At 42.5% G+C, this 24,916-nt stretch overlaps 1 protein-coding gene across 1 annotated transcript in view; it reads left to right on the top strand.

The window, feature by feature from the left end:
• Positions 1 to 24,916, top strand: part of PRMT7 (protein arginine methyltransferase 7) — a 52,894-nt gene that overhangs the window by 6,262 nt on the left and 21,716 nt on the right. Inside the window, exons 3-5 of the mRNA XM_007449945.1 lie at positions 978 to 1,014; positions 11,483 to 11,632; positions 19,526 to 19,634. Of these exons, the coding sequence (XP_007450007.1) occupies positions 978 to 1,014; positions 11,483 to 11,632; positions 19,526 to 19,634 (296 nt within the window). The remainder of the gene's footprint in view (positions 1 to 977; positions 1,015 to 11,482; positions 11,633 to 19,525; positions 19,635 to 24,916) is intronic.

The raw sequence follows: 24,916 nt of genomic DNA, 5'->3' as shown, positions 1-24,916 counted from the left end.
ACCCAAAAAAAAAAAAAAAAAAAAAAAAAGGTGGAGAAAAGTAGAAAGGACCAGATTTCAAGTAAACACTAGCAGGTGGGTTCAAATGTTAAAAACCTTGGTATGCCATTAAAAAAAAAAAGAAGGCTTTGCTTTTGGTGCAGCGTTCCTCAAAATGTAGAGTATGAAATACTTGTGTCACAGTTGCCTGGAGCACCAGTTCAAGTGCAGATTTCCAGACTCCAGCTCCATCTTCTAGATCAGAAGCTCTTTGTATGTATTGTGGGAATCTGCATGTAAAATAAGCTCTTCATTAATTCTGATGTCGACCTGAAGCTGGAGGTCCTCTGTTGAATGAGAGTGCCTTAACTCTCACCTGGAATTCTCAGAAAGCATCTTTGGGCTGAGCCTGTTGAGTTCTGGGGGCTTATCCTGACCCTGCCAGAGATTTTTCAAGTTTGTGAATTACTGTGATAGAAAATATGGATAAGCAGCTCTCCTCCCTGTAGTTTGGTGAATGCTTCTTCGTTGTCCCTAATGACAACTAAGGGAAAGTGCCAGGCATGATACCCTTCACATATACAGTAGGCATATACTTTCCCTTTCCCTGATTCCTCTCCCCAGTGTTACATCTGTGATCATCCCAATGTACAAATGTATGCAAGATTATGTAAAGTATTGGACACATCTGAGTTGTTCCTGAGGAAAAAATCGTATGATGTACAACATGATCAGTATGCTAGGACTATGGAATTACTGTGACAGGGCTGTCAGCAGTTTTAGTTTGAGATTCTTTACTGAAAATAAACATCTGTCTCTGAGATTTTTTTCTGCAGTACAGGAGAATGACAGCTTATAGCTCTATTAAAACGGTTTAAAATGGGCCTGGATATTTGTTCCATCTGATAAAAGAATATATTTATATATGTAAATGTTCTCATATGTTGATGTTTATCATTATTAGCAGAAGTGTCTGACCTGTCTTTTTATTCTTTTAGGTCATCCTATGCTGATATGCTGCATGACAAAGACAGGGTAAGTATAGAAGGAAACTGTTATCTTGATGCGGTGTTTGAAACTTTCCATTACAGGAAGGTTAAAAACTTCCCCCAGAGGCATGATGTTGGAATGATGCAGAGAGGCAGTACGGTGTAGTGGTTGGGAAATCAGGAAGCTGGGTCCTACTTCCTGCTCTGTTATTGACTTGAGCGTAACCTTGGAGAAAACATGGGACCTCTGCAGACCTCATTTGTTAGAATTTACAATGAGTGGGCCATACTAGTTGATTTCCATGATCTCTAGATAAAAATACTTTGATTACAGTTTTACCTCGTATAGTCAGTTTGTAATTTTAAAATAAACTCTCTAGAGGTCACTGCAGACTGTATTTTGTAAAGCATATTTGGCTTTCACTGCAGAATTACATTTCAGCTTTTGTCCTTTGTTTCATCTGAGTTTTCTTTGTCTGTTTGAGTAAATGTTAACAGTTCTGGTCTTATGATGGCTAGCAATCCAGGATTTCCTGGTCTACCAGAGTGCTTGACTAGTCAGCCTCATCCAGGTGGTTCAGAAATTGGGAGGCTTGAAGGAGAAGGATGCAGGGCCACACTTAAAAACTGAGCAGTGCACTGCAGAAAGGCCAGGGAACGTGGCAGGGCTGGTCATGAGGCTGTGTTGGTGGTGGTGTCTCTTTCACCCAGCCCTGGTTAACTGCTCAGCTTGCCTACTTCTTGGTAACACTATGACAGAAGGACCTCCTTCAGCACCATTAGTGTGTAGGCTCCACGGGAGGGGCTAGGTGCCTCTCTAATTTTGTCAAATACCTGAGTGCCTTTGCTGAGCTGTTGGGGAATTACCGAATGTGGAACAGATATTGTTCCCAGCTTTTGACTAATCCTTTCTAGTTTAATGGTCTTCCTCTTGGACTCGTGGGCCTGTGAGCCTCTCTGATTTTAGTGTCATCTCCAGTGAGGGTCCTTTTTGACCCAGCTTCCAGGGGATTTGGGCAAATGGCATTGTCATGCATCTGGTCAGCCAAGCCAGATGGCGCCCTTTTCCTTATCTGAGCCTGTAGTTGGTTGGTCATCAAATCCTATGGTTCTTTCAACCCCATTGCCTGCTCAGCCGTCATTTACTGGCGTTGGTCCCTCTTCTCCTTCCTCTATACAGCAGCCCAAGGGGTCTTTCTGAAATGCCCATCTGACCATGTTACCCCTCTGTTTAAAACTCTTCAGTGGCCTCTCTCTGCTTTTGAGGTAAAATTCAACCTCCTTGGTGGAACATTCCTGACTCTTCATTATTTACCTCTAACTTCTGTTCTCCCCTCCCCAGTTCTGCACATGAGGAAATGCAGTCAGAAGTTGCTGGTTAGTGGCAGAGTCAAGAAAAACATATTTCTTTATGCTTTTACATGGTGCCTCACATTTTGTTGTTTTATTTTTTTTCGTAAGGTTTTATTTATTTATTTATTTATTTATTTGGCTGCGTTGGGTCTTCGTTACTGCACGCGAGCTTTCTCTAGTTGCAGTGAGTGGGGGCTACTCTTCGTTGTGGTGCGCGGGCTTCTTATTGCAGTGGCTTCTCTTATTGTGGAGCACGGACTCTAGGCGTGCGGGCTTAGTAGTTGTGACATGCAGGCTTGGTAGTTGTGGCTCACAGGCTCTATAGCACAGGCTCAGTAGTTGTGGTGCACGGGTTAGTTGCCCCGTGGCATGTGGGATCTTCCTGGACCAGGGCTAGAACCCATGTCTCCTGCATTAACAGGCAGATTCCTAACCACTGCGCCACCAGGGGAGTCCTGTTGTTGTTTTAAAACACTTCCATCATCTCATAAAATTATTTCCTGTTTGTTTGTAATCAATCCTGGTACCCAACTCCCTGGTTGCCCCTGCCCGCCAGGCAACTACTGATAGGTTTTCTGTCTCTATAGTTTTGCCTTTTCTAGAAATTTCATCTAAATGGAATCATACGATATATAGTCTTATGTGTCTTTGTCCCTTCATTCATCATTTGAGGGTCATTCATGTTGAATGTGTCAATATCCATTACATTTTTTTTTTTTTTTTTGGCCATGTTATGTAGCATGTGGGATCTTAGTTCCCCGATTGAACCCATGTCCCCTGCATTGGGAGCACAGAGTATTAACCACTGGACCTCCAGGGAAGTCCCAATATCCATTCCTTTTTATTGCTGAGTAATACTCCATTATATGGATATACCATATTTTATCCATTTACCAATAAACAGACGTTTGGATTGTTTCCAGTTTTTGTGTATTTTGAATAGTTTTGTTGTGAACATTCACATATAAGTCTTTGTGTGGACATGTTTTCATTTCTTTCAGAAAATGTGTAAGAGGGACTTCCTTGGTGATGCAGTGGTTAAGAGTCTGCCTACCAGTGCAGGGGACATGGGTTCGAGCCCTGGTCTGGGAAGATCCCACATGCCGCGGAGCAGCTAAGCCCGTGCACCACAACTACTGAGCCTGCACTCTAGAGCCCACGTGCCACAACTACTCAGCCCGAGTGCTGCAACTACTGAAGCCTGCACGCCTAGAGCCCGTGCTCCGCGACAAGAGAAACCACCACAGTGAGAAGCCCGTGAACTGCAACAAAGAGTAGCCCCCGCTTGCTGCGACTAGGGAAAGCGCATGCACAGTGACGAAGACCCAAGGCAGCCAAAAATAAATTAATTAATTAAAATAAAACTACAAAGTTAAATAATGTACACTTAACATATAGACCCAGCAGTTCTACTCTTATACATTTTTTTTTTTTTTTTTTGCGGTATGCGGGCCTCTCACTGTTGTGGCCTCTCCTGTTGTGGAGCACAGGCTCCGGACGTGCAGGCCCAGTGGCCATGGCTTACGGGCGCAGCTGCTCCGCAGCATAAGGGATCATCCCAGACCGGGGCACGAACCCGTGTCCCCTGCATCGGCAGGTGGACTCTCAACCACTGTGCCACCAGGGAAGCCTTCTTATACATTTTTTAAAAATTTATTTATTTATTTATTTTTGGCTGCCTTGGGTCTTCGTTGCTGCACACGGGCTTTCTCTAGTTGCGGCGAGTGGGGGCTACTCTTTGTTGCGGTGCACAGGGTCTGGGCACGTGGGCTTCAGTAGTTGCGGCACTCGGGCTCAGTAGTTGTGGCACATGGGCTCTAGAGTGCAGGCTCAGTAGTTGTGGCGCATGGGCTTAGGTGCTCCGCGGCATGTGGAATCTTCCTGGACCTGGGCTTGAACCCATGTCCCCTGCATTGGCAGGCAGACTCTTAACCACTGCGCCACCAGGGAAGTCCCTATCTTTGTAGTTTTAATTTACATTTTTCTAATGGCTAGTGATGTCAAACATCGTTTCATGTGCTTATTTGCTATCTGAATATCTTTTGGTGTGGTCTAGGGTTTTGAACATTAGGTAAGACTCTTGATAGATACTACCAATTGCCTTTTAAGAGGGCTCCAATAGTAGCTTTAAAGTTGGATAATTAATTTTATTTATTTTATATACAGCAGGTTCTTATTATCTATTTTATACATATTAGTGTATACATGTCAATCCCAGTCTCCCATTTCATCCCCACGCCCACCCCCCCGCCACTTGCCCCTCTTGGTGTTCATATGTTTGTTCTCTACATCTGTGTCTCTGTTTCTGCCCTGCAAACTGGTTCATCTGCACCATTTTTCTAGATACAAAGTTGGATAATTAAAAAGTGATAGCTAGGGCTTCCCTGGTGGTACCGTGGTTGAGAGTCCTGCCGATGCAGGGAACACGGGTTTGTGCCCAGGTCTGGGAGGATCCCGCGTGCCGCCGAGTGGCTGGGACCGTGAGCCGTGGCCGCTGGGCCTGCGCGTCCGGAGCCTGTGCTCCGCAACGGGAGAGGCTGCAGCGGTAAGAGGTCTGCGTACAGCCAAAAAAAAGTGATAGCTAATTTAATGAGTTATTAATTTGGAACATATGCGGGCCCTGGTTTACTGTTGAGGATGCTGCTAATTAGGGTTCCCAGGTGATTAGCTCACTGAAACTCTCAGACCAGCTCCCAGTCCCACTCTCTTTCTTGTTACCCCACAGGCACAGCTATACAAAGAAAACTGCGCCCTCCTGCTTTTTGGGGATATAGTGTATTTGATGTTCATTTTCCTAGTTCAACAATTCTAACAATTGTCATCCTGATTTTTTTAACTTTTTTTTTCCTTTCATCATGGTAAAAAGCACATAACATAAAATGACATACTGATTTTATCCAAAGCATAAATGCAGTTACTTTAGGAGTCAAATATTTATGTGAGGCTTATTGTGAAAAATAGCAGTCCCAGGCTTCCCTGGTGGTGCAGTGGTTAAGAATCCGCCTGCCAATGCAGGGGACACAGGTTTGTGCCCTGGTCCGGGGAAGATCCCGCACGCCGCGGAGCAACTAAACCTGTGCGCCACAACTACTGAGCCCATGAGCAACAACTACTGGAGCCTGTGCGCCTAGAGCCTGTGCTCCGTAGCAAGAGAAGCCGCCACAATGAGAAGCCCGCGCTCTGCAACGAAGAGTAGCCCCTGCTTGCTGCAATTAGAGAAAGCCTGCGTGCAGCAGCGAAGACCCAACACAGCCAAAAAAAAAAATAATAATAATAAATAATTTCTAATAAATAAATAAAATTGGGTAGACAGAATACACACACACATACAAAAACACGCCGTTTTAAAAAAAAAGGGACTTCCCTGGTGGCGCAGTGGTTAAGAACCCGCCTGCCAATGCTGGGGACACAGGTTCGAGCCCTGGTCCGGGAAGATCTCACATACCGCGGAGCAGCTAAGACCATGAGCTACAACTATTGAGCCTGCACTCTAGAGCCAACGAGCCATAACTACTAAAGCCTGTGCGTCTAGAGCCCGTGCTCCACAACAAGAGAAGCCACTGCAATGATAAGCCCGGGCACTACAATAAAGAGTAGCCCCTGCTCACTGCAACTAGGGAAAACCTGTGCTCAGCAACAAAAACCCAATGCCGCCAAAGATAAATTAATTAATTAATTAATTAATTTAAAAAAAAAAGTGGTCCCCTGGTGTATCGTCCCCCAGACAGTACCTTTTAATAGTTACCTTCAGAGGCAATCTCATTTCTTTTCTTTGAGCTGTTTTATGTTTACTTCCAGATCTAAATAACTATTGACTTTCTACTGTGAGAGGTGAGAGTTTGGTATTCTTTCAGCTCCTCCTTCCCACTCGTTCTCCGTTTGTCCCAATGTAGTTATAATTTTTGCTAAATTAATATTCAGTGTTTCAGTAGGCAAGTCACTTAAATTCTTTGTGCCTCTGTTTTCTCATCTGTAAAATAGGGATAACGATAATACCTCTTTTTGAAGGGTTGTGATGAGGTAAACATAAATGTGCGTGTTAGTTAAAATCGTATGTTGACTTTATTAGGCATGTGTAAACACTTCACAGTTGAGCTATGTGATATACTTTGCTTTTTCTTTCTTGAATAACTTTATTAATAATTATCTTATTTTTGCTTTCTTTTTTTTCCTTTCCTTTTTGGCCACGCCTTGCTGCTTGCAGAATCTTAAGTTCCCCGACTAGGGATCGAACCCGTGCCCTTGGCAGTAAAAGCGGGGAGTCCTAACCACTGGACTGCCAGGGAATTCCCTTGCTTTGTTTTCTATGTACTCATCCTTTTATGCCCAAACTTTCTCCCAGTAGTATAAATTTCCTTTCTGAAGGAAAGGTCAAAACAATCAGCTATTCTGTCAGTTTCATCTTCTTGGAGATTGTCTCTGGGATCATTTTGCCCTGCTCCAGTCTGGACTGGGTGCCTTCTAGACCTGCTGTGTATCTGTCGTCCTGGGATTCTTGTTTATTGTCTGTAGACTTCCTTCATTCCTCTTTTTTTATTGGGTCTTCCATTTCCTGGATCCCATGTATTCCTCTTTGGTTCCCCCCCTCTTTGGTGAAGCTCATCCTTCCTCACTTTCCTGTGAGAGGGTTCGTGGGAAGTAAGGTTTTTGAGACTTGGCTTGTCCAAAAACTTCTGTATTCTATCCTCACACTTAAGGCTGGATTCTAGTTTGGAAATCACTTCAGAATTTTGACATTATCACTCCATTTTCTTTTTAAGTCTAGTACTATTTTAAAGGCTTTGATATTTTAAAGTCTAGTACTATTCATATTCTTTAAAAGAACCTTTTTGTTATAACATAGACACATAAAACAGCATAAAATGTATATGTATAGTTTAAAGAAGAATAATAAAACAAATGCTCATAGACTCACTACTCAGCTTAGGAAATGGAACATTACCATTACTTGGAATTCCTTATGTGTTCCTTGATTGCATTTGTTTTCCTCTTTCCAGAAGTTTCCACTGTCTTGAATTTTGTGTCAGTTACTCTCTTGCTTTTCTTTATAGTATTACCACCTACTACATGTCCTTAAAATATAAATTCTTAGTTTTGCCTGTTTTTGAACTTTACACAGTGGAGTCATAATGTGTTTATTCTTTGTGACTTGTCTTTTTGCTCAGCATTGTTTTTGAGATTCATCCATTTTGCATGTAGCTGTAAGTTCATTCATTTTCACTGCTGTACAGATTCCATTGTGTAAATACATCACTACTTACCCATTCTTCTGCCGATAGGCTTTGGGGTTGTTTCCAGCTTCCTTCTATTGTAAGTAGTGCTACCTGGAACATTCCAGTAACTGTACTCCGGTGCATATGCATATTTTTCTCTAGGGTGTGTATACCTGGGAATGGAATTGCTGGCCATCAGCCATCAGGTGTGTTTAGCTCTATGGGTAATGTCAGATTCTTTTCCAAACTAATAGTGCCAGTTTACATTCTCATGTCTTGTGTATTAACCAATTTTTACATCTTTGACAATCTGGTAGGATTGAACTAGTCTCTCACTATAGTTTTAATTTGCACCCCCCTGGTCACTGCTGAATGTGAGCTTTTTTCATTTTTCATTGGCTATTTATGTTTCCTCTTTTATGACCTAGTAATTTGTAGGAATTCTTTATATATTCTGGGTACTAACCATTTGTCAGTTATATGTACTGCTGGTCTCTTAGTTTGTGGGTTTTTTTCCCACAATACAAGCTCTTAAATTTGAAGTCAAATTTATCTTATATTTTCTTTATTGACTGGTGCTTTTTGTCTCATATTTAACAAATCTTTCCTTTTGCCAAGGGTTTAAAAGCTATTGCTGATAATACTAAATTTCAATTGTTTTTTATTTACTGCTTTGGAATCCTGTAATCTTTCTCAGTTCTCTTAATTCTAATAATTATTTGTAGGTGTTTTGGGTTTTCTTCACACTCATCTCATATGTGGTTAATAATAATTTTCTTTCTATCTAGATCTTATTTCATTTTTTCTTGCTCTAATATGTTGGATAGAATCTCCAATATGATGTTCACTTCATCTGATTTTGGGGGAATTTATTTGCTAAAGATTGTTTTTAATATCCTTTAATCTCTTTTGTTTATTTACTTACTTATTCGGTTGCATTGGGTCTTTGTTGCTGCACGTGGGCTTTCTCCAGTTGCAGCGAGTCGGGGCTACTCTTCATTGCGGTGTGCGGGCTTCTCATTGCGGTGGCTTCTCTTGTTGCGGAGCACGGGCTCTAGGCGCGTGGGCTTCCGTAGTTGTGGCACTCAGGCTCTAGGGCACTAGGGCTTCAGTAGTTGTGGCACATGGGCTTAGTTGCTCCACGGCATGTGGGATCTTCCCAAACCAGGGATCAAACCCGTGTCCCTGCATTGGCAGGCAGATTCTTAAACACTGCGTCACCAGGGAAGTACCCTCCTGGTGGACTCTTTAATCTCTGCAGCATATATACTGATATCACCACCTCATCACCCACACTTCATTCCCAGTTTTTGGCTACTTGTACTTCTTTTTCTTCCTTTACCATTTTTTTCCTTTTCTTTTTTGGACTGGTCTTACCAGAGGTTCTTCAAGTTTTTAATCTTTTGAAATAACTAAATTTTATCTTCATTGATTTCTGTTTTATATTTGTTTCCTAATTCATTGATTATTGTTCTTTATTATTTTTATTTATCTACTCATTTGGAGTTTATTTTCCAGCCCTCTTTCTAACTTTTTAGGTGGATGCCTGTCTCATATTTTGTCTTTTTTTAATGCATTTCTCTCCAAATATTGCTCTAGCCATCCCATGAGTTTTGATATATAGTTTAAAAAAAATTAATTCTAGATTTTTTTTTTTTAATGCAGACCAAGTGCAGACCTCAGGCCCAGCAGAAATCTGCATTTTTTTGTTTGTTTGGTTTTGTGTTTTGGCCTTGCCTTGCAGTTTGTGGAATCTCAGTTCCCTGACCAGGGATTGAACCTGGGCCATGGCAGTGAAAGCCCAGAATCTTTACCACTAGGACACCAGGGAACTCCCTAGAAATTTTCTAATTCCCTTTTGCTTTAGTCTTTTACCTGTGAGTTTAAAATTTCTTAATGTTCAAAAATCTTTTTTTCTTTAGTTACTTTTTTTTTTTTTTTTTTTGCAGTACGCAGGCCTCTCACTGCTGTGGCCTCTCCTGCTGTGGAGCACAGGCTCCGGATGCACAGGCCCAGCGGCCGTGGCTCATGGGCCCAGCTGCCCCACGGCATGTGGGATCCTCCCGGACCGGGGCACGAACCCACGTTCCCTGCATCGGCAGGCGGACTCTCAACCACTGCGCCACCAGGGAAGCCCTTGAGTTACATTTTTGTTATTGAAATTTCTAACTTGATTGTACTGTGGTGAGAGAATATTGCCCTTTTGATACCAGTCCTGTATCAAAATATCAAAATATAGTCCTGTATTATTTCATTTTCTACTGCATAACAAATTATCCCCAAATTTAATGGCTTAAAGAGTTAGCTCACTTTTTTAAAAAAATTAATTAATTTATTTTATTTTTGGCTGCTTTGTGTCTTTGTTGCTGCGCGTGGGCTTTCTCTAGTTGCGGCGAGCAGGGGCTACTCTTCACTGTGGTGCGTGGGCTTCTTATTGTGGTGGCTTGTCTTATTGAGCATGGGCTCTAGGCATGCAGGCTTCAGTAGTTGTGGCATGCAGGCTCAATAGTTGTGGCTCTTGGGCTCTAGAGCGCAGGCTCAGTAGTTGTCGCACAGCGGGCTTAGTTGCTCCATGGCATGTGGGATCTTCCCGGACCAGGGCTCGAACCTGTGTCCCCTGCGTTGGCAGGCAGATTCTTAACCACTGTGCCACCAGGGAAGTCCATGTCTCACAGTTTTTGTGGGTCAGAAATCTGGACTCAGCTTAGCTTGAGTTCCCTGCCTCTGGGTCTCTTATAGGCTGTGATCAAGGTGTCAGCTGGTAGGGGAGTCATCTTGAGGCTCAACTCAGGTGAATCCACTTCTAGGTGTTTGGCCTCTTTTTTTTTTAATATTTATGTATGTATGTATGGCTGCGTCAGGTCTTAGTTGCGGCATGTGGAATCTTCGTTGTGGCACGTGGGCTTCTCTCTAGTTGTGGCCCCCGTGCTCAGTAGTTGCAGTGCATGGGCTTAGTTGCCCCTCAGCATGTGGGATCTTAGTTCCCTGACCAGGGATTGAACCTGTGTCCCCTGCATTGGAAGGCGCAATCTTAACCACTGGACCACCAGGGAAGTCCATGTTTGGCCTCTTAATATTGCTTACTGACTTGGCAAGGTCATCAGTGCATTTAAACAGATTTACATATATTTACGCCATCATTTTTAGTTATTTTCAACAGAAGGGTCAGGGTACTTAATCAGCCAAACTGTTATAGAGAAAAAAATGTATCTGCTTAAGCTACTAAGGACCTGAACTAAGAACAAAGAAATGATTTTGTGAGAGGAAAATATTTTTTAGCTCAGGAAGCTGTATGAATTAGAGTCCAGTGAGGAGACCAAAAGCAACGTTACATATTTCAACAGAGGGAATTTAATAGAGGGAATTGGTTACACAGGTGTGGGAGGGCTGGGAGGCACCAGGGTAGCCTAGTGATAGTAATTGCAGGAAGCAGTCCCCTTTCCTAGGGCTGGGGACACAAAGGGAGAAGACTGGGGTTTCCAGAACCTAGATGTGTGGAGGAGAGGTCCGGTGAGGCTAGTGCTCAGATCTCTGAGAGGAATCTCTGCTTGAGTGCTGCTGCTAGTTCTGAAGGGCCCAAGGAGAGCCCTTATGTGGGAAGGAACAAGCTTTCTCCTTTCTCCTACCTTCCAGTCACGCTCTAGTTCCCCTGTTGTCCAGTCCTAACAGCTGGAAAGAGGAGAATGTAGTTTGCAGAGCTCTAGCCCCAGCATGTCTAAGCAGAGTATAGAAGAGTGGATGTCAAGGGGAGAGACAATTGCTTAATTTAAGAGGTTGACCCAGTGCCCCTGGAGCCTCAGGAGGCCTGCCCAACTCAGCCAGTGTAAGTCACAGAGGCTATAGGTTCATGACTTACACTGCTGCTGCCAACCATGACTTCAGAACTTCACAAAGCACTTATTTATAATAACTGGTATGAAATAACAACTGTTTCTCCCTTTTTCTTAGAATATGAAATATTACCAAGGTATCCGGGCTGCTGTGAGCAGGGTGAAGGACAAAGGACAGAAGGCCTTGGTTCTTGACATTGGCACTGGCACAGGACTCTTGTCAATGATGGCTGTCACGGCTGGTGCTGACTTCTGCTATGCCATTGAGGTGAGGCACACTCTTCACATGTGTGTCCTGTGTCTTATGTTGGAAATCCTTTGTGTCCCTTCCACTCTGCCCATCTATTTGTTCAGACATACATTCATGGAGTGTTCACTCCATGCCAAGCACAGGGTCAGGTTCGGAGAACACAGAGATGAATCAGACACAGTTCCTTCCTCCAGGGGCTCATTTTCTTCCCTGAAAACAGTGGTTCTCAGCCTTGGCTGCATGACAGAATCACTAAGGAACTTTAAAAAAGCTAATGTCTAGTCAGTCGTTGTCATGTCCTCCCCCCACCTACCCATTTTTTTTTTTAAATCAGTGGTGATATTATTATTATTATTATTAATTTATTTATGGCTGTGTTGGGTCTTCGTTTCTGTGCGAGGGCTTTCTCTAGTTGCGGCAAGCGGGGGCCACTCTTCATCGTGGTGCACGGGCCTCTCACTATCGCGGCCTCTCTTGTTGCGGAGCACAGGCTCCAGACGCGCAGGCTTAGTAATTGTGGCTCACGGGCCCAGTTGCTCCGCAGCATGTGGGATCTTCCCAGACCAGGTCGCGAACCCACGTCCCCTGCATTGGCAGGCAGATTCCCAACCACTGTGCCACCAGGGAAGCCCCCCATTTTAATTATTATTCTGGGATGTGGCCTGGGCATTGGGATTTTTTAATGTGCACCAAAGTTGAGATTACTACCTTAAAGGTCCCCACAGAGCCAGCCATCTTACTACATTTACCAATAGTTCCGCAGTCTGCCATTTCTTTCCTTTAATAAAACATTAAACATATATTATTTTTCTGATAATGTAAATAATACATATCCTTATATGAGATTTGGTAAATATAAAATAAAAATAGTGTGTTAACTCAAAGTTAACCATTGTTAAAATTTTGGTGTATTTTCTTCCAAGCTTTTGGGAAAGGGGGCATATATTTAAGCACTTTGCCCTACAAAATTTGGTTCATATGGTGATTAAGTTGCAGATAACAAAGTCCCAAAATAACAGTGGCTTAAACAGATAGAAGAAGTTTTTTGCTTTCTCACATGAAGTGTAGAGGTCAGCATTCTGGGTGTTCTACCCAGACTCCTTCCAGCTCTCCCGCCACTCCTTGCTTACAGGGTGGCCCTCACGCTTAATGGTCTAGAAAGGTAGGCATTTTAGGCTGAGGGAGTACCATGGTGTGTTTGGGTAAGTGTCATCCAGAGTTGTGGCAGAGGGTTGTCATGGTAGAAAAACCCAGAAAGGTGATTATAGCTAGACTCCAGAAGACCTGAGTGTCTCAATAAAGACTTTTAACTCTGATATCTTGAGTTAGGTGTTCTTAACCTGAGGTAAGAATAATGGGCTTCAGGTCTCCATAAAAGTCCTGAGGGGTGTGTGCACGGGTGCGTGCGATTCTGTACACTTGCCTCAGGATTTCATTAAATTGATTAAGAGCTGTTTCTTTGCCTTTGTGGGAGTCTTTGAGCTGATAAAAAGAAATCAGTGTAGACTCAACTAGATTTTTCTTTTTTTAAAATTTTCTTCCAGAAACATTTTAATAAAAATTGGCTGTTTCCAAGAAACACCCACTGCATGCCCACCAATAAAAGGGAACCATAACAAAATAGAAAATTTACCGTATGGCTGTGATTTAAATAAAAAAACCTAGTGCACACTCAAGCACAGTGTAGCAAAGTCAAATATTAAAGTTACATTCTTTGTTATAGGCTATGATTAGGATTCTGAAGAGACACTGAAATAAAACTTAATATAAGTGCTGAACTATTCAGGTCAAAGAACCTCTACAGAAGCATCTGACCTCAAAGTTTGAGACTCAATTTCAGAGTAAGGCATAACAAATGAACACAAGACATACAACTTGAAAGGAGGGATTCTGTAATTCCCAACATACTCTGAACCTGTTAGAACAAATCTACGGTTTTTTGTTTTTTTTTTTTGCGGTACACGGGCCTCTCACTGTTGTGGCCTCTCCCGTTGCGGAGCACAGGCTCCGGACGTGGAGGCCCAGCGGGCCTGGCTCATGGGCCCTCCGCGGCATGTGGGATCCTCCCGTACCAGGGCACGAATCCGTGTCCCCTGCATCGGCAGGCGGACTCTCAACCACTGCGCCACCAGGGAAGCCCTAGGGTTTTTTTTTAATTATTATTTTTCTTTAAACAATTGCCAAGACTGGAATCAAAGATAAATAGAAGGCACAACAGTTTTGCTCTGGTTTTGTGTTATTCAGATTTTTTTTTTTTTTTTTGGCGGTACGCGGGCCTCTCACTGCTGTGGCCTCTCCCGTTGCGGAGCACAGGCTCCGGACGTGGAGGCCCAGCGGGCCTGGCTCATGGGCCCTCCGCGGCATGTGGGATCCTCCCGTCCCAGGGCACGAATCCGTGTCCCCTGCATCGGCAGGCGGACTCTCAACCACTGTGCCACCAGGGAAGCCCGTTATTCAGATTTTTTAAAAAAAATTTTTTTTTTTTTACAAATACAAATTAAACATGAAAAAACTACTTAAAAAAAAAACCTAACAGTTCAAGAAAAGCTTAACAGTTGCATTCTAGACATTTAAAACCTATTTCACAATTTAAATTTCAGTGGTAAAAACAGTAGGTTTTGGAACTGTTTTGTGGCTACGTATCCAAAGAAAAACTCCACTAACACCTTTAATTCAGTTTTTAACCATTCCAGAGAGAATCTAAATTGACAATTTCTCCAACAGCAATTTTTCCACACCAGAAGGTAGTCATGACTCTCAAAGAAGAGACAGTTTGGGTTCTTCTTGCCTTAAAAGTGTTTATCAAATCCTGTAATTCTCACAGGCTTTTGAAACATGTAGAAAATAAGTAAGAAATATTTCAGTGAATGAAACATACCAAATGTCAGTAATAAGCAAGACACATTCCTTTGGGGAAACTGTTTAAAAGAAAACCAGTCTGTATATGCAAATAAAACAAGGAAATGCAGTCTTTTTTTTTTCTTCTTTAAAAATCCATTTTTCCTAAAATATCATTCCACAAAATTGGAAGTGAAGGACTAAAAGGTGGCGCGGTCGGGGAGAGAGGGGGAAGGAGCACACACCATTAATACAAAAAGTAAAATTGTACAAACATAGCAGTGTATCATAGACTAGAATCAGATTCCAAGATACCAAAAGTTGGCTGAAGAAATTCACCATTCTGTGGGAGCTAGGGTTTGTACTGCTGCGTGAAGATCGGTGAAGAGCAATTCACTGCCTTGGAGCAATGCCTTTCCCACTCCAAATCCTGGTTTCTGCACCATGCCTCCTCGGGGGGTGCCTGTCATCCCACCACCCAGCTCACCCCGAGGGCCTCCAGGTCCCCGCAGGCGGTTATCTCGGCGATCCCCTTCCTGGGCGGCTTGAGTCTTCTTTTCTTCCACATTCAGGCGGACCTCACCTCTGAACATGATGGGCCTGTTGCTAAGCACCTTCTGAACAGGCTCAGAATCATCAAACACAATGAACCCAAAATTGGGTAATTTCCCACCGCTGTTAATACGCAGCTCCACCACATTCCCATAATTTTGAAAAAAATCTTTAAGCTCTGATTTGTCCACCTCATGAGGCAGGTTGCTGATAAAGAGCTGGTGACTGTCAGGGTGTCTCACGATTCTTTGGGGTACACCATCACCTTGCTCACCAGCCTCACAGACTGGTCTAGGTTCCCTCTGGAGAGGAACAAGGCACAGAATACAATTAACCAAAAAAAAAAAAAAAGGGGGAAAGAAAGGTTTAGGACTTGTTCTATCACTTAATAGGTGTGTGAGTACCAGCAAATTTTTAACCCCTTAGTGTCTTTATCTGTAAAATGAAGTTAACTATCCTACAATGCCTTACTAAGAGGTTTTTATAAAGATCAAGAAGAAAAAGGTAAAAGTGTTTTGGAAATTATAAAGCCTTAAAAAAAAACAAAACACAAGTGATTCTTTCCATTTTCAGAACAAAGACTCAAAACGAATTTAAAAACATTCTCTTTCACCTAATAATCATGTGGTATCCAATATGCAAACTGGTAAGATATAGAAGAAAAAATAGTTCTGGTCCAACAGATACACATTTAATTTCTAAAAAATATTCTAATAAGTCCACATAAACAAACTTAAGAGCTTTGTATAATGCAGCACTGTCTGTAGGAGGAAATAATGGAAGCAACTTACATATTCATCATTAGGGGATTAAAACATGTTACACCTCCGGAAAATAAAACCTCGTGGGTAACAAAATTAATGCGATACATGTACTACCCTTGTAAGATGATCACAGATTATCAAGTAAAAAAGCTAAAACACAGTTTGATAAAAAAATTTGCACCTACATAGAAAAATCGTTAGCATACCAACACAAAAGTATGTCATTACAGGAACACTCTTGCATCTTCTTCAATACATTCTTACTAAATAATTCATGATTCACCAAAAACAGCAAAACGGAAAACAAAATCAAAAGCACAATTATTATACGTTTACATTATCAAGCATTACTTTTCTGATAATGTATAGGTAACTTAAGACTAATTTTTAAATAATATTTGCATATTCTACTATTACATAATTTGAACAACCATCACTTTTTGGTACTTACAAAGCACTTTCATGCAGTAACCCTAGAAGGTGCATGATGAATAAGAGAATCTTAAGGATAAGTACCCACACACTAAAACACAGCATTAGATGATGCTCAGGAAAAGAAAGGTCTCACCTGTGTAGCATGTCTGGGGCCTGGTTCAGCAGTGTGTAATACTGTCTCACAAATTCCCGCCCGACCAGCAGGGGACTAGGCTTCTCCATAACCATTGCTTTGGTCGATTCAGCCTGCACGGCTGAGCAGGAGAGGAGCAAGCTCTGCTCCACAGCACGGCAAAAAACAAAAAAACTCAACTAGATTTTATTATCTTTGTAAATGAAGAAACTAAGACCCATAGAGTTTAAAGATATAAGTCCCACAGTTAATAATTAGGAGAGCTAGACCTGGAGCTTGGTCTTTTTAGTTCGTAATATGGTGCTGACTCCACATTGGTAGCTTTGATGGGAGGGTGTGCGTGTATGTGAGAGTTAGTTTTCTATTGTCGGTGTCTGGGGTGGAGGCAGGGATGCCATTGACTGGTAAGAGGAACTCAGAGGAAGATAACTTACTTTGCAGGAAAGACAGTGCATTTCATTTTGGACGTGTTGAGTATGAGAGAGACAGGTGTTGTGGCAGAAGCCAATATATATGTGGACTGCTAATTAAAAATATAGGGTGAGAACATATTTTTCGATAGTATTGGTAGGACTGTACTCTTAGGTTTTTCCTTATTTTTACATCACTTACCTGGATTTCTAATTCTCTTGCTACTCTCGCCTGTGACTCTCAGACCTCTTCTGTTTGACTCTTGACATCTTATTGTGGCCTCCCAGTTTTTGTTTTAGTGACTACCTGTTTGATCCTCTGTTCTTCCTGTCTGTGGATTGCCCTGTGGTTTCAGCTCTGCCTGAGCTGCATGGCAACAGGAAAGACAGGTCCAGAAGAAAGAGTGAGAGAGAACCTGCTGGTCCCTGTAGACAGAAGTCTGAACCTTGAGAGAGTTGCATATATAGTGGATTTGGGACTCACTTGCTAAAGATGTGACAGGTGAAGCTGGCAGTGTAGGAGGCTGTCCACGGAGAGAGAGTACACTGAAAAGAGCAGACCTTGGAACACGCCTATGTTCAGGGGGCTGAGGGAAGAAGAGTGGCCATAAAGTCAAGTTCAGACACACGCAAAGAGACCCTAGAGGGTAGGGGCAGACTGCATAGAAATCGTGAGAAAGAGGGAGTGGTCAGTCGGTGTGGATGTTATAGAGCAGCACTTTCCAATAGAACTTTCTGATGTTGAAAATCTTCTATGGCTCTACTGGCCAGTATGCTGGTCCCTAGCCACATGTGGCTGCTGAGGACTTGAAATGTGACTAGTAGGCCTGAGGAACTGAATTTTTGAATTTTATTCAGTTTTCATTTACACTTAAATAGCTACATATGGCTACTGTATTAGCGCAGCTGTAGAAATTGAGCAGGATGAGGACTGAGAAAGCTGTGGGTTGGCAGCTAGGAGGTTATTGGTGACCCCCCTTTAGGTGATATTTTCAGGAGAGTAAGGTTGAGGAATGGATGGAATATAAGAAATCACAGACATTGACTGTAGGCTTCTCTTTTAGTACATTTGAAAAGGAAGGAATATTTGGGGAAGGTGCATTGGTTACAGTGATTTCTGTGGCAAATGCCTTGAAAACAAAGCATGGTCCTGGCTTCCTCTCTTTCTTTCTCCTTTTTTAAGGGCAAAAAGAACTTTCCCAGGCATCTCTAGCAGACTTCTCTTTAGGTATCATTGGCCAGAATAAGGTTAAATGCCATTTAACTTACCTCATTGACCTTAGACCAGACAGATGCACCACTTGAAAGAAGGTCAGTTCCCCAAACTGATTTGAGGGCCAGGAGAGGACACAGAATGATGTTGGGAAGTCAGCTTCAGGGTTCATTCCAGATAGTGTTTGGGGTGAGTTCTTGAGTTCTTGGTGGCTGAGGAGGAGGCTGTGAATGACAGAGCCTGAAGGGTCAGTGGAGGAGGTGAATGATAAGTCAAGAGGCAGGATGGCTGAAAGGATGGTGTGAGCTTGTGATACTTTTGGGGTGGAGGTAAACTGATAGGTGAGAACTGAGGGTTTGAGGCACTCAAACTATGAATACATCAAAACCATCAAGCCAGAGCCTAGAAATAATTTGAAACAGATTGTGAAGATTTTTTTTTTCCTAGCTGAGCACATATGCATTCTTTATAGAAGAATATAGCATTTCCCTTTTGATTATAATAAAAGAAATACGTGATCATGGCAGAAAATATGGGTGATGCAGAAAAGGTCTTAGAAAAAAATGGAAATCTTGTCATTGTGACCAGGCACTTTATCATTTTCAAAATTTTCCTTTCTCTGTGTGTGGCCGCATGTGCTCTGTATGTTTTATGCAGTGACGTGGTTGGAGCTGTGCAATCTAAGTTGGGCAGGCTGGAAAGTAAGAGTTGGAGAAACTTATGTTTAGGGACATGTGAAGGGTTCAGGGAAGACTTCTGTTGGGGGGGATTTGTGCTGCCCTGGAAAGTTGGGTTTGCTTTGGCAGATGGGGGTAGGGCAGGGAAGGCTTAGGCTTGCCTCCTGCACAATGAGGACATCCGCGTGGCTGTAGCGTTGGTTGTGTGTGTGTATGTGTGTATCGGGTGGAGGGTGTGGGAGGGGAGTAAGGCTGGGTAGAGTAAGGGGGTCCACATTTTGGAGGGCCTCAAATACCGTAAGAAAATATAGGCTGTGTTCTGCTAGCAGTAGGGATTTGAGACAGTTTTGAGCAGGAGGGTAACCTGCTCACACTTAACATCTACTACATTTACAGTCTCACTTTCCTCTAGAGAGCACATACACTTCCTGTCCCAGGTCACAGATCATGGTTTTGTGAGAAAAGTCCCCTTCCTGGTTCCCTCTAGCATAGCACTGGCACCTGCCATCCTTACTAGGTAGTGCAGCCTCCTTGGGAGCCCCCTGCATCCCTCCTGTGCCTGGCATGTAATGGGAAGGTCCAGCTGCAAGTTAAACCCAGCAGAATCTCATCCTTTTGTATTCATTTCCAAGACACACATTTGGAGAAGTATTTAAGTTACATAGATGAAGTCTTGTTTATTTATCAAATGAACCCAAATCAGCCCAATAAAGTATTTTGCCTGTATCAGATGGTAACAAAGGTACATTTTGTGTATTCAGGAAGAAATTTTGTAGTGTAGGCCTCTTTTACTACAAGTCATAGGACCAGAATCAAGGCATATCTTGGGTTTTAGGATGTTATTTAATTTATTGCTCATTTTTAGTTGGGTTTTGTCTCTAATTTTTAGGTTTTCAAACCTATGGCTGATGCTGCTGTGAAGATTGTGGAGAAAAATGGCTTCAGTGATAAGATTAAGATTATCAACAAGCATTCCACTGAGGTGACCATAGGGCCAGGTAAGATCAACACATCCTATGTCCAAAGCTTTACTTGCTCTTGTAGGAGAGAGGAAAAGGTTTATTCCAGTTTGTGGAATAGATGTACCCAGGTAATCACAGAGACGGGGGCCTCTCCATGTGCTTATCTGAAGATAAGCACTTTGCTTTTCTGTTAGTTTATTTCTCTACTAGTTAAAGCAAATCAGGAATGAGTATACCAGAGCTAATCAAGTATAAGAGTGGTGATGCAAACAAATGAAACCTTTTGCTTAAGCAAATTGGAATTCAAAATTTATCTGAATTATGCGTTTTATCAGATAGAAGTAAAACTAAGTTGATAGTAGAAAGAGGTTTGCTTAGTTCCGATATCTTGTCTCAGTATCCAGTGTGAGAGATATGCCTGTGTAGCTCGGTATCTCCACGTTTTCAGGATATTTTTTATAGTTAAGGAATTTGAATCAGACTTCTAACATTTCACATGCCACTGATACTGGAAGAGCACAGTGGACAAGAAGCTTCTAGGGGGACTTCCCTGGTGGCACAGTGGTTAAGAATCCGCCTGCCAATGCAGCGGACACAGGTTCAAGCCCTGGTCCAGGTAGATCCCACATGCCACGGAGCAACTAAACCCGTGCGCAACAACTACTGAGCCTGCGCTCTAGACCCCGCGAACCACAACTACTGAGCCCGTGAGCCACAGTTACTGAGCCTGTGTGCCACAACTACTGAAGCCTGTGCACCTAGAGCCCGTGCTCTGCAACAAGAGAAGCCACTGCAATGAGAAGCCCGTGCACCACAACGAAGAATAGCCCCCGCTTGCCACAACTAGAGAAAGCCTGCAACTAGAGAAAGCCTGTGTGCAGCAACGGAGACCCAATGCAGCCAAAAATAAATAAATAAAAAATAAATAAATTTATTTATTTAAAAGAAAAAAAGAGAAAAGCATCTACCTAAAGTCAACATTTTTCTCCCATTTGAAAAACATTTTTTATGGAGAATTGGAAACATTTACAAATTTACAAAAGGGATTAGTATACCCTTTATTTATTTTTAAAGCATAACGTACATATAGAAGAGTGCACAGATATCCCTTTTTTTTTTTTTTTTTTTTTTTTTTGCGGTACACGGGCCTCCCACTGTTGTGGCCTCTCCCTTTGTGGAGCACAGGCTCCAGACGCGCAGGCTCAGCGGCCATGGCTCACGGGCCCAGCCGCTCCACGGCATGTGAGATCTTCCCAGACTGGGGCACGAACCCATGTCCCCTGCCTCGGCAGGTGGACTCTCAACCACTGCACCACCAGGGAAGCCCGATCATCCCATTTTTAATCAACATTATTGAGGTATAATTCATATAAAGTGGGTGCACCCATTTGAAGTGTATAGTTTGAGTTTTAACAAATGTAAACACACTTGTAACCACTTCCACCATCAAGATACTAGAATATCTCCATCACGCTTTCCTCATGACTCTTTGTAGTCATTCCCCCCCCCCATATCCCTGGCCCCAGGCACCCACTGATCTGCTTTCTTCAATATAGATTAGATTGGCCTTTTCTAGAATTTTGAGTAAGTGAAATTGTACAGTGTGTACTCTTTTGTGCCAACTTTCTTTTCTGTAGCACAGTGCTTTTGATTTTTGTCCACAGTGTTTTATGTAAACATTCATTTCCTTCTGTTACTGAGCAGCACTCCATGTGTGTACATCCCATAATCCGTTCATCCCTTCACCTATTGATGGACATGGGTCGTTTCTTGGATAGGTCTTTAGGTTCACTGATCTTTTCTTTTGTGGTGTCTGACATGCTGTCAAGCATATCTAGTGAACTTTTCATTTCTGATACTGTATTTTTCATCTCTGAAAGCTCCCTTTGATTCTTTTTTACAACTCTCATTCTATATGTTCATGTGTTCCTTTAAATAGTTAACATATTTATATTAGCTGTTTTAATATCCTTCTTTTCCACTGCCTCTCTCTGTCTTCTCTGGGTTTGTTCTATTGACTAATATTTATCCTGGTTTTGGGTTTTGGGTTTTGGGTTTTCCTTCTTTGTGTGTCTAGTAATTTTTATTTGAATGTTGTGTATATTGGGAGCTTGGCATTGCTAAGTGCTGAGTTTTGTTTTCTTCCCTTAAAAGCTTTGTCTGGAAAAAAAAAAAAACTTTGTCTGGCATGCAGTTGGGTTTCTTGCAGATCAGTTTGATCCTTTCAAGGCTTGTTTTTAAGATTTGTTGGAGCAGGGTTAGAATAGCTTTAAGACAGTGTTTCTGAACTGCAGCACTGTTGACATTTTGGGCCTGATAATTCTTTGCTGGGAGAGTTGTCCTGTGCATTGTGGGATGTTTACCTCTGGCCTCTAACCAGTAGAAGTCCATAGCACCTCCCTCCCCCACACCATTTGTGTCAACAAAAAATGTCTCCAGACATTGCCAAATGTGCCAGGTGTGTGTAGGGGGGTGGGGGCAAAGCTCCCCCTATTGAGAACCCTTGTTCTAAGCAAGCTTTAGCCATACTAGTACAGTGTGACCTTTCTGGGGTCTCTGCTGAATGCCTGGGTGCTGGCTAATCAGAACTAGAATGTTTCTTTGTCCTCTGAGCTCTGGCAGTTGTTCAGCTTATAGCTACGTGGTCATCCTTTGCCCGGTCTTCTAGAGGCTTAGCCTGTGTGTGTGTGAATATAGTCAGCAAGAGACATGAGGGGAACCCTCTGCAGATTTCTGAAGCCCTTTTTCTGTGTAACTTCCTGTCCGGCTCTCTCCCTGAGGTGTAGCCTCCTCCACTCCCTTGAACTCTTTGCTGTCTCCTTATTCAGCAAGACACTTTGTTTGGCTTCTCACTCTGTGTACCAAGTACCATGGTCTGGAAAGTGCCTGCCGGCTGGAAGCCAGGACAGTAGTAGGGGTCACTTTGTTTCCCACTGTTCAAAGTCTAAAACCACTTGTTTCATATGTTTTGCAAGGTTTTCTAGTTGATTATGGTGGTGGATAAGTCTGATCCCAGTTACTCCATTTTGGCCCGAGATCTTGAGAGCACAGAGACTCACCTGCCAAGCAGCCTTTGCCATGTCACTTACTCTGTGCTCTGCCCTGTGCTTCCTCCAGGCTGTGTGTTGTTCACGCCAGGCCCTTATTATGTTTCTTAATATTTTTCTATGGAGTGCTTATGACTGCAATAATGAATTAATTATGTAATTATGTATTTAATGTCTGTATCCCCACACAGCTGAAGCATCCTGAGCTCATGGACTGTGTAGTCTTATTAATATTAATTCCATTCCATAACTTGGCACAGGGCCTGGTACATGAAAGAATTCAGTCATATTTGTTTAGTGAGATTGTCGCTTTGCTTGGTCCTTAACCCCTTGTAAATGGGACTTTGTTTCTACTTCTTCAACTTGACAGGTGGCTTCCTCACTGCCCGGGCTGATGGTCTTTTCCCTGCTTTACAAACACTGCAGCTTTGGTACTTCTGCCATTCAGTCCTTCTGAAAACTCTCCCTTCCCAGGCCTCAGTGACATCTCCCAGTCTTGGTTGTCCTTTGCAGCTTCCTTTTTGCTCCCAAATGCATATTTCCAAGCTTCTGTTCCTAGCCCTTTTAAAAAATGGCATCTGAGTTTGTTGCCTATTCCCCAGAGATGGATTACATGCTGAGACGTGTAGCAGCCAACTTGGGGTGGCACTTATTCATTCATCCAGTCATTTGGTGAAGACTTCTGAGGCACCTGGGGTAACTGCCCCTCCTCTGGCTCCCCCTGCACCCTCTGTACCCTTATACATTAGTACTCAACAGGCTCTCAAAAAGTATTTGTTGAAATTCATTAGATCATAAAGCTTTATTTTTGAAGCAGATTTGGGCAATAAATCATTTTAAGTTACATAATTGGCTTAAAAATTATTCAGAAGGTAGAATTGGTAGGGCTTGGTGATTGATTAGATGTAGGGTGGCAAAAAGGGAGGAATCAAGAATTTAGCTAACATTTTCTGAGTGTTACTGGGTGCTCAGCATTGTTCTAGGCACTGGGGTGCAATGGTGAACAGGCCAGTCAGGGTTCCTGTTCTGGAGCTGGTCAGTGATGCCCAGGTTTCAGGACTGTGTCACTGGTGATGCCGTTCATTGAGAAGAAATGTTGGACAGAGAAGCAGGTGTGTGCAAGTGGGGTGGTTGGCTTAGTATGGGACACTGTATTTCAGTTGGAGTTTGGCATGATATCAGAGAGGATGGGCAGTGACCCAGGAGGGTGGTCTCCGTGCCAGGAGACAGAAGTTTCTTCTCAGCCTCCTTTCACGTTGTGCTGCCATTGAGGACACGTGTACTTCATAGGAACTGGATAGGTTTTACCTTTGTTATTTGAAACACCACCAGGTGAAGCAGATCTTGTAACCTACCGCTCTTTTACAGATGAGGTGACTTATGGTCAGGACTGAGGGTTCAGGGCTAGAAAGTGGGATCCAGGCCCAGCTCTCTATGACTCAAGGCTCAAGTTCCCTCTACTGCGTCCTTCTTTGAACCTCTTAATGCTGCTCTTTTCTCGCTTCATCTGTGATACTTGTCTTCTATGTAGGGAAGATGAGTGGGCTTTGTCAAATTGTAATTCATGAGCCATTAGGAGTGTTTACAGTTAATTCTCCATGATGAATACCCCTTGCAAAGTCAGTTTTATCTCGGCTCATTAAAAATTGTAATTGTAGAAGTAACATTACTTTACATTATATTATAGAGGCTTAAAAAATAGAGTTAACAGGAAGACCTTCCATAATCCTCCTGTCCTTAAAAAACTGTTATTTGGGGGATTGTTTGGTAGCAAGAAACTAACTTGATTAAGGGGGATTTAGTGTAAGGAACCGGGGTTTCTGAATCCTGGATCTCAGTTGTATCATTGCGTATCAGTGGAATCAGCCTTTCTCTTGCTTTAGTTTTCTCCCCCTCTCTGCAGCCTAGAAATATCTGAAGTACGAGCATTCAGTTTTGCTTTTCAAATAATTTTTGCTAGTTTAATAGTTAATAGTTTAATTGTTTGTATCTCTCTAATTGCTAATAAGAATGAAAATTTTTTCATGTATTTGATTTGCTTTCTGTTTTGAATTGTCTATTTGTATTTTTGCCTGGTTTTCTTCTTGGGTGTTTGTAGTTTTCTTATCAGTTTTACAAGTCCCTTGCAATATTAAACATACAGAAAAATTGATAGAGTAGTACGGTGAACACCCATGTTCTCTTAACCAGGACTTAGGAGTCACTCGTTAGCATTTTGATGTGTACGTGTTATGTCAATGTGGATTTTATTTTATTTTATTTTTTGCTGAA

This window comes from Lipotes vexillifer, unplaced genomic scaffold (genome assembly GCF_000442215.2).
Source record: "Lipotes vexillifer unplaced genomic scaffold, Lipotes_vexillifer_v1.1 scaffold1235, whole genome shotgun sequence".
Classification (NCBI taxonomy): Eukaryota; Metazoa; Chordata; class Mammalia; order Artiodactyla; family Lipotidae; genus Lipotes; species Lipotes vexillifer.
Note: the sequence above shows the minus strand (reverse complement) of the source record. Positions and strands in the feature narration are given on the sequence as shown.